The sequence below is a fragment of the Cydia splendana genome, chromosome 14, assembly GCF_910591565.1.
Source record: "Cydia splendana chromosome 14, ilCydSple1.2, whole genome shotgun sequence".
In the NCBI taxonomy this organism is placed as follows: Eukaryota; Metazoa; Arthropoda; class Insecta; order Lepidoptera; family Tortricidae; genus Cydia; species Cydia splendana.
In genome coordinates this window covers 12,246,573-12,260,877 of record NC_085973.1, presented here as the reverse complement: position 1 = coordinate 12,260,877, position 14,305 = coordinate 12,246,573, and the positions used below count along the sequence as shown (strand labels likewise).

General features: G+C 38.3%; 3 protein-coding genes across 3 annotated transcripts in view; 2 read left to right on the top strand and 1 right to left on the bottom strand.

The window, feature by feature from the left end:
- The window catches only part of LOC134796683 (uncharacterized), a 398,919-nt gene that overhangs the window by 374,767 nt on the left and 9,847 nt on the right, over nucleotides 1-14,305 (top strand). The window lies entirely within an intron of this gene.
- Nucleotides 533-925, bottom strand: LOC134796993 (uncharacterized). Its single transcript, XM_063769187.1, has one exon. It carries the CDS (start codon nucleotides 923-925, stop codon nucleotides 533-535), a length of 393 nt encoding a protein of 130 aa, XP_063625257.1.
- LOC134796793 (ribonuclease 3) overlaps nucleotides 3,209-14,305 on the top strand; it is a 33,581-nt gene continuing 22,484 nt past the window's right edge. Inside the window, exons 1-10 of the mRNA XM_063769014.1 lie at nucleotides 3,209-4,603; nucleotides 4,819-4,897; nucleotides 5,416-5,617; nucleotides 6,076-6,217; nucleotides 6,867-7,022; nucleotides 7,936-8,156; nucleotides 10,043-10,170; nucleotides 10,815-10,944; nucleotides 11,476-11,641; nucleotides 12,306-12,513. Of these exons, the coding sequence (XP_063625084.1) occupies nucleotides 3,327-4,603; nucleotides 4,819-4,897; nucleotides 5,416-5,617; nucleotides 6,076-6,217; nucleotides 6,867-7,022; nucleotides 7,936-8,156; nucleotides 10,043-10,170; nucleotides 10,815-10,944; nucleotides 11,476-11,641; nucleotides 12,306-12,513 (2,709 nt within the window). The 5' untranslated portion in view covers nucleotides 3,209-3,326. The remainder of the gene's footprint in view (nucleotides 4,604-4,818; nucleotides 4,898-5,415; nucleotides 5,618-6,075; nucleotides 6,218-6,866; nucleotides 7,023-7,935; nucleotides 8,157-10,042; nucleotides 10,171-10,814; nucleotides 10,945-11,475; nucleotides 11,642-12,305; nucleotides 12,514-14,305) is intronic.

Below are 14,305 nucleotides of genomic sequence, written 5' to 3'. Positions count from 1 at the left end.
TGTGGCTTATATTTGAAGTTATCGCTTTCGGAAAATAAAAACGCAAGATGGTGATGACAACCATGGTATGGTAATGACTCTTTTATAGACGGTAATGACACTGCATGTACGGTAATGACGATTTGGGAACTAATTTATATATGTATTAAAAACGTATTAAAAAAACAAAAACTTTTTTTAATTGTAAGGCTTTAGAACTTTAATAAACATTACAAGTAACATGTTTTTGAACATAAGACTATCCACATAAATTATTTTTAGAAAATTATAAAAAATACATTTTATTCATATAAATAAATATATAACAAGTATTTTTATTGTATAATTTTAAATAATTTATATTCCGAAATAGGCAATTTATGTATTCATTTATTTTTTTTGGGTTTTTTCAATGTTAAATAATATTAACAATATTGTACTCTTATTATCAGTTTAAGCCCGCATCTTCTTTTATCTACTGCATAACTGGTATTTATATCATATTATAAAATTGCTGGCTTACCATCATCATCCTGCTAGGCCTTGTTCCCATTTACTTGGGGTCGGCCTTCCCTGTTCTTTTCCTCCATTCTGCACGATTGAGTGCAAGGTCGGCGTCTATATTGAGGTCTTTCAGGTCTCTCTGAACCGTCGTCAGCCAGGTGGCAGGTGGTCTTCCACGTCCTCGCTTCGTCGTTGGAATATCGAGCGCTACCTTAACCATGTAGTCTACTGGACGCCTCTGTACATGACCGTACCACCTCAGGCGTTTTTCCGTCAGCTTTTCTGTTATTGGCGCTACTTTGAAACTACCCCGGATATACACGTTTCTTATCTTGTCCATCATGGTGACACCCGCTGACCAGCGTAACATGCGCATCTCTGTGGTGTGGAGCTTGTTCAAGTGGGGTTTATTTGTAGCCCAGCACTCGGATCCGTATAACATCGCTGGTCTTACTGCTGTCTTGTATACATGACCCTTCACCTTCAGAGGTATTTTTCTATCGCATAGGACGCCTGTGAGTTCTCGCCATTTCATCCAGCCTGTCTGAGTTCTATGGACTATATCGCTGTCGATCTTTCCGTCGTTGCTGAGTACGGAGCCAAGATACTTGAACTTTGCAACTGTCGGCAGGCGATCATTTCCTATGTAGAATTTGACATTTTCTGGGTTATTAGCCGTTTTGTCGAACAGACATATGTTCGGTCTTTTTGCGACTGATTTTTAGGCCGTGTCCTTCTAGCGCTTCTATCCAGGTATTGAAATCGCGCTGAAGGTCAGTCTCAGTCTCTGATATTAAGGCCACATCATCGGCATATAGAAGGTGCCAGGGTACAGCCCGTTGACATTTTCGTGTGAGGTAATCCATCGTGACATTAAAGAGAAGTGGACTAAGGGTGGAACCCTGGTGTACACCGACCTTGAGCTCGAAGCTGTCACTCACACCTGCTGGACAAACCACCTAACAAAATTGCTGGCTTACCAATGAGCTTAATTTTTATGATATATTACTTTTTTTTGATAATTTGATTCATTGCATAAGTTTGTATTTTTGTTGTTTTATAAATTAGCTTTAAAAATAGCTATAATGATTTAAATCCATATATATGTTGTTTAATAGCTAAACATTAATATATAATCAGTGTTTTATAAGTTGCAAGACCCCTACTTGTAATGCATGTCATAAGTTACAAAATGTTAGGCATTGGGTCCGGTGACTACCCAATGGTATAATTATTAATTGCTGTAATTATATACACCAATTAATATAATATTGTCAAAAAACATAAGGCCGTCACGATAGTGAGCCAGTACCGTAGCCTATGGTCGCTTAAAACTTGCTTGTTTAAATACTTTCATTTTAACACGACTAACATGCAATTACAGACTCTAAGTTGCACAATTTACATTATTATATTATAAAAAAAAAACATTTCTATGTTCTAAGTTCTAAGTGACCTAAATTTTGCCTTCTTCAGTCAAAATGTTATTTAAAAACTAACCATCCTCTAGTGTGAAAGAAATAGTTATATCTTCTTCTACATTTATTCTACATTTATAAGGTAGACTTTATATAGTGTTAGAAGACATAGAGAACGTTTTTCAAACATACAGCTTAATTTCATAATGAATAATAGCAAAATAACTAGAAAAGTTTCTGAGAACCGTCATCACCATACACATGAAATCATCACCGGTCGTCATTTTTTCCCGGTGATGATGGGTATGGTGTTGACGATTTGAGAGTTTCTTGTTTTTATTTCTAGAATACGAATAATAGTAGTTAATGTCTATGCTACACAATAAACTTCATGTAGTTTGCCATTCATTTCAGTAATTATTTCTAATATATCATTTGTAACTTTTTTAAACCAAAGCATAACGGTGATGATGCTCTGTTGTGACAAACTACGTTTTACAAAATTGTTCGTAATATTTCTCACGATTCAATGATGTGACTTTATAGTGAAATCATTTTTGGCATTCTATATTAAAGTAAAAAATAGGGCAAGGACCTTTAGCGGTATTTCGTTGTTCATACACGGAGATAAGCTCACATTGACATTATCATGACGGTGTTGACGAATATGCGTGACAAAATTTTAAATATTTTTAAATGTACTTTCTCGGTGAAGGAATTATTGCATATTTTTTCATGTGTTAAACAACAACATGGAAAAGATATAAGTAAAAGAAAAATCGCAATCGTACGATAGGTATGCTATAATTTTCACTGCAAACAAAAAGGTTCAGATTTTTCCGGTAGACGGTGATGATTTTAGACACATAAAACATTTTATATAAAAAAAACTATTAAGTTATTGGAGATGGTAATTGAAGGAACATGAAGATAATAGTTCTTAAAAACATATAAAAAAGTTGCAACTCGCACAACCTACTATATTTCATAATTATTTTCACGGAAACGTACGAACGTGACTTGCTATTTCATTTTCAGTCCCTTTTGTACCGATACGGTACAAAAAGTACTGAGGTTGACTGAAGTATCATGACAAATACGAAGTTTCCGAGAAAATACGAAGGAAAACAATTATGCACTACATATCTAGCCGCCGGTAAATAACATTTACTCAAGAGACGCTAGAAAAACCGAGCGGCTGACCGTCCTAATGCGTATGCGTGCGAGTTTTGCGACCTCTTAGCATGGCAACATTTTGTCGTGATTGTCAGTGTCACTGTCATAAGTGTCACACTTCGGTTCGGCAGCAAAAATGTCTAAATCAAAATAAATGCAGCGAATGTAAAAAATACTTAATCAGTAAAGGAATTGTATTTCCAAAGCTATCTATCCTCTAAGCTTAAAAATGCGTATTAAGTTATAAAAATGCCTATACCGCCCGTGAATTATAGTGTGCCGCCGCCGCGGTTGAACATGCCTCCGCCGGCGGTGCCTTCGATGTCCATGCCTCCACCGTCGGCGCCTCCGATGTCTGTGCCACCACCATCGGCGCCTTCAATGTCTGTGCCTCCACCGTCAGCACCTCCCCAAGTGGCGCCTCCACTGTCAATGCCGCCACCGACGGGCCCTCCGCTTTCTGTGCCTCCACCGACGGCGCCTCCGGTTTCTGTGCCTCCACCGTCGGTGCCGCCTCTGGGGCAGCTGTCTATGCTCCCGCCACAGCTCTTCCAACACCCGCCACCATATTCTAGACCTCCTTTACCCCCATTGGACAAGCCTCCACCAATCACTAACTTACCTCCACTAAACGTACCACCGCCTTCGGTGACTGCGTTTCCTCCTCCTGCAGTGCCACCAACATTTCCACCACCTACAGGGGCAGCATTCCACTCTCTAGACTTTTCTAATCCACCTCCAACACTAAAAGATAAATTGGTCAACCCAAATGAATCCAAGTCAGTAAAACAAGACACTCCCACAACATCCAAAGTTAGTGACAGGACTTATTATGACTCCAAAATCCTTTCTTCATCATCAAGATCAAGATATGATTCACCTCCAAGACATAGAGATAAAAGTCATGATAGAGAAAGGGATTATAGGGAAGGAAGTCATCGCAAATCAAGTCCTACTCATAGTAGCTCAAGCTACAGTCGAAGCAGGCACAGCCGGAGCCCTTCGAGACATAGCCACAGAGATGACTACAGAGAAAGAGACAGACATAGAGAGAGCAGCAGAGATAGAGATAGATATAGAGAAAGTAGTCACAGAGACAGAGAATTGGAAAAAGAAAGATATTATAGAGAGAAATATGAAAGAGAAAGGATGAGGTATGAGCATGAAAGGCGGCACAGTCCATCCCATCACAGAGAAAGCAGTCACAGTAGGAGATCACCTTCTAGACATAGCCACCGGTCACCTAGTAGACATGGTGGCCAGTCACCCAGCAGGCACAGCCACAGGTCACCCAGTAGACACAGCTATAGGTCGCCTAGTAGATACAGCCATAGATCACCCAGCAGACACAGCCATAGGTCGCCTAGTAGATACAGTCATCGGTCACCCAATAGACATAGCATCAGGTCGCCCAGTAGAGATTCACGATACCGGAGCCATGCTAGGGATGGGTCCCCGAGATCCCGGCATGAGGCTTTGCCAAAGAAACCACTAACTGACAGAGAGAAGATTCTAGAAGAATACAGGTAAGCTATGAATTTTTATGATATTTTCCCCTTAATTATTTTCAATTTATGCAGACTGTTATTTTGCTATCCAATTGAATTAAATTTCATCATACTTTCTCAGCAGTAAAACAGTTGCAAATCTTCATTGCCTTTCTTACAAAAGTACTCTTAAGTCTTAGTTAGCTTAATCAATAATAGTACCTTATGTACTTACTTATTTCAATCTTTTTCAGGAAAAATTACTGTCAAACTTCAGAAGACCTAATAGAGAAAATTGAGAAATGGTCCAAAGAAAAACAGGAAGAAGAAGAGGTAAGCATTTTTGTCTATTTTTTTAAAGTGTGAAGTGGTGGTATTTTACTCAAGCATGCTTGACTGATCAAGACTGTTCCGAGCAGTTGTTATAGCGTAGTCTAAGCAAAGAGGAATGTATCAGGGGGTCAATTTGATTTGCTGAAATATTGGTTTTGTTAAACAGTGAGATTTCTGAATGTAGGACTATTATGTTATGTGCTTGTAGTAAAGCCAGTATCAGATTATCCCTAGAGGCATTGTAGGCTACTCTCCAATGCCTTGGCCCCCTGTCTACATCTTACATCTACCTCAATCATGAAGTTTGTTTGTATGAGCTAACGCGTGAGGCAATTTCCTCGCGCGTATGCTCGCTCTGCGTGGACCTGGCTAACAACCAACAAGTGATAGCATAGGTGAGGTATCCATATCCAACTATATATTTTTTGTAACAAAAGTATAAACTATAATATTTATTTGTTTTGATTACCATCCCCCCATTTATATCATACATTTTATATTCATTAATACTATTTCAGACCCCGAAAACGTGGTACAGGAGTTCTCCGGCAGAACTGTACTATATACCACTTGAAGGTGGTGTGAAGCAGACACCAAAACTAGAGAAGATATGTGACGCATTCTTCACCAAAGTGATTGAAAGAGGCAGGAAAGCTAGACCCGAGGTGGATGAGCTGCCTCCCCTGAAAGCGCCAAAGGCAAAAATGTGCAAGCATAGATGTGAGTATTTAAATATTGTGCAGGTGTCTTTAAATAAATCAATTTAGAGTTCCGTACCCAAAGGGTAAAAACGGGACCCTATTACTAAGACTCCGCTGTCCGTCCGTCTGTCTGTTCCCAGACTGTAACTCGTGATTCATGACCCGTGATAGATTTCACGGATGATGTATTTCTGTTGCCACTATAATAACAAATACTAAAAACAAAATATAATAAATATTTAAGCATATAACAAACGTGATATTTTCGCCGTTTTTTGCGTTATGGTACGGAACCCCTCTTGCGCGAGTCCGACTCCCACTTGGCCGGTTTTTAACAAACAATTGGTTTACAAACAATCTTGATCTTCATAATTAAAGAAAAAGTTAAAACCTCTAGGCTACCCCGTCACCACTGGAGGGCTCCATATCATTTTCTCTTTTTATTCAAAAATTTTTAATTATCATTTTTCCATGCAGTGGATGAAAAGAGTTCATCTTCGTCATCATCAGAGAGTGAAGAGAGTTTAGATGAAGACGGCCTCCAGGGCTACACAGACCGGATCATGGTGGAGCTGCAGAGGAAACAGAGCCATCCAAGGAGGCTGCACCCGGAAATGTGGTATGTTGACATTATTTGTTATTTGATGTTGTTATTATTTCTTAATTTAATTTTCTAGTTTAATATCCATTACTTCCTAAGCCTGCTAGCATTCATTCTCATTATAAGAGCGACTCGGGATCAGTGCCGTGAGGTTCTCTCAGTAACGGGTACAGCCGCCGATAGGTTGTTGTTCGTTAAGCGCCACCCAGAGAGCACGTGCAGGGTAATAGTGCCCTGTGGGAGACATTGGATATAGTTCTTTAATTCTTTATAACTTTCTAATATTTTAAGTGACTCGAATCTTGCCATACGATTAAATAAATAAATAGCCTGCTAGCAAATTTTTTGATATAAAAACTGTAGAACGGTATTAACATAAAAACTGTCTAAAAACACTGGTGATTGAATTTATGATAGCCCTGTTATGTTCAGTTGAAATCTCATTCGAAATTAAAATCTTTAATCGCAGGTATCTAACATTTACTAAATAGAGTAATACAGTAGTATCTCAAAAAGCGTTAAATCAAAGGCTCTAGACAACCTTAATTATTCCTGTACAATATTAAAATGAGCAGGTAAATTTAACCAACGAACGAAGTGATTTAAAACACCTAAATGAAACTAAGCACTTTGAACTCTATACCATTCACAATAAAGCACATTTCAGGTTCAATAACACCGGCGAGATGAACGGCGGTCCGCTTTGCCGCTGCAGCGCCCGCGCCCGTCGCCACGGCATGCGGCATGGAGTGTACGCGGGCGAGAGGAGCTTCCCGAAATGTAGACCGGACCATAGTAACCTGGACAAGCTGTACCATTACAGGCGAGTCTCGACCCTACTGCTGTAACTATAAGTCTCACATTACAACACCATATGCGGCACGAAGAGAGAAGTTTACCCAAATGTAAGCCGGACCTTTGCAATCTGGATAAGCTGTACCATTACAGGCGAGTCTCAACTCTATTGCTATAGTATTAGAGTGCACAACTACAAGCGAGCATAGCAACCTCTTGTGTCTTGTTGGTTGACATCCATGGTCTATATGGATCTGTGACTACCATTGCCTATTCAACTCCAGAGGTGTCACACCAACACCAAACCTTTATAACTCTCTAATAGAATGGCATACTGAAACTCGGGAATACAGGCGGTGCGTATTACGTGTGAAATAAAAAATACTCTTGAATTGTTCGCGTGATAAATTTTCCAGGCTGTAACTCTTGAGTTGAGTTGAGTTGAGAGTGACAGACAGACAGACGGACAGCGGAGTCTTAGTAATAGGGTACCGTTTTTACCCTTTGGGTATCGAACCCTAAAATAGTTATTTGTTTTACAAGGGGGCAAAGTTGTTGTTTAACCGCTCGTGCGAAAAATGGAATCGTGAGCGTTGCGAGGTTTTCAAAGCACGAGGGTTAAACAAAATTTGCCCCCGAGTGAAACACAAAATTTTTCACCACACCAACCCGAAGCAAATATTAAATGTAAAATATCATACAAAATCAAACCAAATCAAATTCAAATGGATGTTATTAAATATTTAACATCCAAAATCATCATTTAAAAGTCAATTCTACCAGCAAACATAAGAAAACAACTCAAAATTTGCATTTGATTACTTTGCCTCACATGTGAATGTGAATTATTGATAGCAAAGTGCAACTTTGCTATCCATTTTTGAAGTGCAAAGTAAGCCTTTCGGAGCTGGTGTGGTGAAAATGTATTTTTCTGATCGCAGGATAACCGTGTCCCCGCCGACCAACTTCCTCATCAAAGCCCCCACCATCATCGGGCACGACGAGCACGAGTTCCTCTTCTCAGGGTTCTCCATGTTCTCACACTACAAGCTGGCGAAGCTGCCCACCTGCAAGGTTATAAGGTTCAATATCGAGTACACGATATTGTATGTCGAGGAACCCGCGCCGCTGAACTTTACTGTGAGGGAGCTGGATTTGTTTGGTGAGTTTATGCTATAATAAACCTTAAGGAATTTGCTATAATTATAGTACATAGTACGAATAGTTGTTACCGACGTGCAAGGCTTATAAGGTTCAGTATCGAATGCAATTGAAATTAATTTTCTTTTTTGGGCAGTCATGTAAATTATATAATCAACGAATTGATGATTGTCGCCAGAAAAAGGCGGCAAATCTTTAAAAAAAAGTCGTAAAATCTGAAAGAAATAGGGAAAGTTTTACCGAGTTTTTAATTTCGCGTCTTTTTATGCTGACCACATACCTTTTTGCCACAATATCTGATTATTATATGTGACGTCCCACGGTCAAAGGTACCTTATGGCGGGTATGGAGTTATGCATACCCCAGTAATCTACAATAAATAAGCTATCGATAACACAAAAGATCAACCTTCTAGGTTGCGTAGTTACAGAGATATGATTTTTTGAAAATAATGTTGTGAAATGAGCAACTTTACGATAGAGAAGTTTTAAGTTTAGCCGCCTAAAAAACTATGTTCCTGAAGTAAGTTACATAGTTGACTACAAATAATAATGCCTTATATATCTGAGATTAAAAAAATATTGCGACTTGTTCTGTAATGCAAATAGAAACTTTTGATATCGACTGATTTATGTGTATACTAACCAATGTCTTGAAAATAAAGTTTTATTTCATTTTCACGATTGATTGCAATGAGCTCTCAAGATTTAAATTTTATCTATTAGAAAACGACACTGACAGACAGTTTAAGCAAAAAACAATACCGATTTAGAGGTGAAAATGTATTTTCTGACTTTTTCATATAAAATCACAAAATTGAATATTTTTACTTTTAATGTGACACACAATCAATTTTTCTGAGCACATATGAAAGAAATTCTGTCATTCAAATGAAATAAATCCTAAAACCCCAACTAAATACTATATTTAACCCCTTATGCCACTTTAAACTTACATAACAATAACAGTATTTGCTCCATACATTTACGAAAAGGTACCTTATGGAAATAAATCTAATAATACATCACTACAAAATATCAATCATATTATAGTTTATCTTTTATGAATAGAAAATATTAATTTACATTAAACTGCCCCCAATTTAATTAGTTCTTCGTCATAATAATCTTAAAAAAGACCAATAATTTGTATGTAATGAAAAGGTACCTTGTGGTCAAGTTACATGATGAGGCATGATGATGATGGAACAGTTAGGATAAACTAATAATATTTTGGGGTTAAGATGGTATAAATCGTCTATTTCTTATCAATAATATATTTCGGTTGCTATTGAAGATAAGCGGCATTGAGGTTCAATGACCTCAGATATTCCATAAGGTAATGCGTCGGGTATTGGCATTTTTCAGCAAACCAATGGCTGATTTACTGCATGCGACCAAACCAAATGAAGATTATTCTAGTTAAGAAAGACTTGACGAGAGTAACTTTGGTATAATAGCAGTCTACTTGGATTTGTGATGTCGGTATATGTACGGTTATAATATTTGCGAGGCGCCCCAACCAGTACTGAAATTATCAAATTAGTTTTGCAGAATGCTAATACAGATCTCTACCAAACTTCTTTTCCCGTATTGACTAGTTTTTTTGGGAATTTTCAATCTTTTTTCCATAAGGTACCTTTTCTACTAAACTCTGAGACGACATTACTAGGCTTATAACTAACTTATAACAAAAATAAAAACAGGTAAACAAACGTTACGCATTAAGGTTTCAGATCACACAATAAAAAAAAATTGAGCATTTTTTCACCTCTTTACAAAACATTTAATATCTCCGAAACTAGAAACCCTCATAAGGTACCTTTTCCCGTGGAACGTCACATATTATGTTGAATATAGTGTGATGACATGAAAATACGGTTTTCAGAGGACTTCCTGTTCATGGAACTGCTCGAGCTGGTGGACTTGGACTTGGGCAAAGCGACCGAGAACTCGTGCTCGCAGTTCCATTTCATGCCGAGATTCGTACGGTTCCTGCCAGAGGGTGGATGCGAGGTATGCAAATTTTATTTTAAACAATTCACGATTTTCACCATTCGTTTCGGGTTTCTCCTACTAGTCAAATCAGTTTTTTAGAACTGTCAAAACGATTTGCTAATCTTATACCTTTAAACGAGCAATTCTTGTATATTTATATATATATATATATATATATATATATATATATATATATATATAAATAAGAGATATATATATATATATATATCTCGGAAACGGCTCTAACGATTTCGATGAAATTTGCTATATGGGGGTTTTCGGGGACAAAAAATCGATCTAGCTAGGTCTTATCTCTGGGAAAACGCGCATTTATGACTTTTTATATGGTCTCCCAGATATTATGGAATTTGTATGAAACATTATACAATGACGTCACGGTCAACTCACCTACTTGTTATTTTTATATCATATCCGATTTATTAAATAGAACTTGTGTTTAAAAAGAACTGTTATCTATGTTTTTCTAATAATTATTTGGTGCTTTATTTCATGCATGCTGTAAAATAATCTATTTTAAATACAGTCAAATACCCTATTGTGTTGTGTAAGTTGTGTTGTGTTTTATCGTGTCAATAAAAAAATTAACATTATTCGAAACTATTCGTGTCAATATTACTGTTTAAATTATTAAATAATTTCAGGTATTGTCAATGTGCGAGGTGCTAAAGTATCTTCTAGACCAAAGCGGGCTACTGATTCCCCCCGGCGATTTGGAGAATTTCCACAGCATGGACCATTACACGTGGCAAAAGTTTGTGGATAGAATTAAAGGTCAGTCAATTTAACCTTTTCGCCGCCATTGACTTGATATAAAGCCAGTACATTTCGTGCCCCACACGCCACGACTTGATATGTTATACGGGTTGTTTACCTGCAATTTGTTGCTTGGCGTCGATGACACTTTATTACATCATTGACGTGGCGACGAAAAGGTTAACAAAGTAGAGTAGAGTTCATAAATATGCTATACACTTTTTCACCTTATTGCAATGGATTAAAAATATACATATTTATGAACTTGACTATAATAAAATAATTATAAACATTTTTATGGTTCCACCAAAAAAATCCGTCTTAATTTATATGTGAAAAATATTTATTAAAAGCATTCGACGGATTTAAAATAAAAAATGGGTTAAAAAGGAAGATTTCGTGTGTGGTTTTACTAGGCTTTTTTTTACCAAAATGAGAAATGCCATGCCACGGTCACCATTAACGACGAGTGGATTAGACTAGCCAAACCATCAATGCATTGAAACTCCTAATTTTGTTTAAATTATGATTTTGTTTTCTGGTACACAGGAATGATAGTGACGTATCCGGGCAAAAAGCCATGCTCGGTGCGGGTGGACCAACTAGATCGCAGCCCACCGGTCGGCGCCAAGGACACAAAGTCCAAGACCTTTTTCCCCGAGATTGTGCACTTCGGCATACGACCCCCACAGCTCAGCTACGCTGGCAACCCCGAGTAAGTTGTTTAGATAAAAATATACAGTTAACATTAGATGTTACCACAGACCACCTCAACTACTAGACGGAGCACAATAAGTCAATCGAGGTCACCACACATGCTCTCCCGTACAAATTTAGTAGGTATGGCAGGGGCCTATTTCTCGAACGATATTAGACTAATATTATTATTCCACGAACTGTCAAATCGTATGGGTTGTCATGACAACAAACTAATAATATTTGACTAATATCGTTCGCGAAATGGGCCCCAGAGCGACCGTTTATTTCAGTTGCGCCCACAGTTAGGACCACTACTCGAGTATTTTAAAAATATTTATAATTATTAAGCTTTAGAGGTATTCTTGGGTTATTATATTATAAAATAGCGTAGAATACAACTCGATTGTGCAGCTGGATTCGTAGCATTTTACAAGAAGTAAAAGTGTACATATGTGTGGTGACCTCGTGCTCTTTTTAAACGCTTCGTGATGCGGTGTCTGTGTAGTCTGTGGCTGTTACACACAGGGGTTATAAACACAGAAAAACAAAAATGGACATTTCCATGCTCGGTAAAGATATCCGAAGTTCTTAGAGGTTTTAACTCACTAATTGACTGTGCTATAATTTTGACGGATATTTTAAAATTTATCTACATATTTCAACCACATGCTTTGTTTCAGATATCAAAAAGCTTGGCGTTACTACGTCAAGTACCGGCACTTGATCGCCAACATGGCCAAGCCGTCGTTCAAGGAGCGCCAGAAGCTCGCCGCCAAGGAGGCCAAGCTCCAGGAAATGAGGACTCAGAGTAAAATGAAGAGAGATGTCACTGTGGCTATATCTTCGGAGGGTTTCCACACTACCGGCCTCATGTGTGATATAGTGCAGGTAAAACTATAAACTTAATTTAATTAAAAATTAATTTGATTCCTTATTTGTAATTGTATTTTGTAATTGTTGATTATTTTTGTTGCTTGTAAAAATTTTACAATGTAAAAGTGCCCTTATGGCCAATTTGCTGAATAAATTGAGTTTTGAGTTTATAAATAAGAGAGATGTCACTGTCACCATATCTTTGGAGGGGTTCCACACCCCTGGCTTGATGTGTAACATAGTGCAGGTACAAGTACGTAGGTTGCCCTGAAAGTTTCGGGAATTGGAAAAAATACGCGTTTAAATGAAATAAAAGTACTTTTATTGTTTTTCAAAGTATTCTCCTTTGTGTTTAATGCACTTTTTCATTCTCTGAAACCAGTTTTCAAAACAGTTATTGAACTCTGAACTGGGGGTTGACGAAATGGCCATTTTATAAGCGTGGACTGCTTCTTCCGCGGTCTGAAAACGCTGACCACGCAACCGATTCTTTATTTTCGGGAAAGTAAAAAAATCGTTGGGACTTAGGTCGGGGCTGTACGGAGGATGGTCCAGTAATTCGACTTTTTCGCCCTTCAGATAGTCGTTTGTTTTCTGAGCAGTATGAGGGCTGGCATTATCATGGTGTAGTATAATACGGCGGTTAGGGTTATTTTTTCGCAGTTCAGCAAAAACAATCGGTAAACAAACGCCTATATACCAATCGGCATTGACAGTTCTTCGATCTTCAAGAGCAATAGTCGCCACGTGACCCGATTTGGAGACAAACGTGGCTACCATTTTTTTGATCGTGCTGCGAGAACGAACAACTTTTGTTGGCTTCGGCTCGTCTTCGTAAACCCATACTCGAGATTGGTTTTTGGATTCAGGCTCATATGCGTAAATCCATGACTCGTCACCTGACACAATACTAAAAACGGCAGTTGAGCTTCCTCCATTAAATCTTTTTAGGGTTTTGTGGCACCAATTGACACGGACCGTTTTCTGGTCGTCAGATAACAAGTGAGGAATCCACCGGGAAAACAACTTCCGCACGCCCAACTCTTGCTGTAAAATAACTTGTACCTGACTCATTCCAATGCCTAAAGTCTCCTGAATTTCCCGATATGTAACATGCCTATCTTCTTTTATCAGTTGGCGAACAACATCGATGTTTTGATCGGTAACGGCAGTTTTCGGTCGACCCTCACGTACGTCATCCGCAAGAGACACACGGCCACGTTGAAATTCCGAATACCACCTGTATATTGTCGTCTTCGAAGGTGCTTCACTACTAAAAGCAATAGTCAATCGGTCTCCACATTGTTGTTGTGTTAATCCACTTGTAGCCGAGATAAATTGAGAGCAACTTACATAAATCCAGCAGCACCTTGGCGTACCACGTGGTGGTCTATGTATGATGATTGGGAAATCCTCTGCTTTATCGACAGCTGCATATATCCATAAGGGGCACTGGGTCACTAATTAGTCTCTGGTTGATTTTCACTTAGATCGCAGCGACGGGAACCGATATATGAATTATTTTAATCGGAGCGCGGGTCGAACGCGGCCATTAGTTTTAACGGCAGGTGAAGAGCTTTTTTATCCTCGCTAGGTGGCGCGGTTGTGTCGCGCCGGAAGGGCTTTTGAGATAAATGCAGTTGCCAGTTCAAATATCTAGCTACTACACGAAAATATATTCTTTCCTAATTGTGTTGCTTTGTATGTAAGAAAAATACCTATTTACATATGCATAGAAAGTAATTAATACTAATCTGTTCCTCTACGGAACATGCCGCTCACCTTAAAAACACGTAGTGTCTTTTAA

Bases quoted from the DNA above. Each gene is read 5' to 3' on its own strand.
- LOC134796993 (XM_063769187.1), bottom strand. From the start codon at position 925: ATGTTATACGGATCCGAGTGCTGGGCTACAAATAAACCCCACTTGAAC.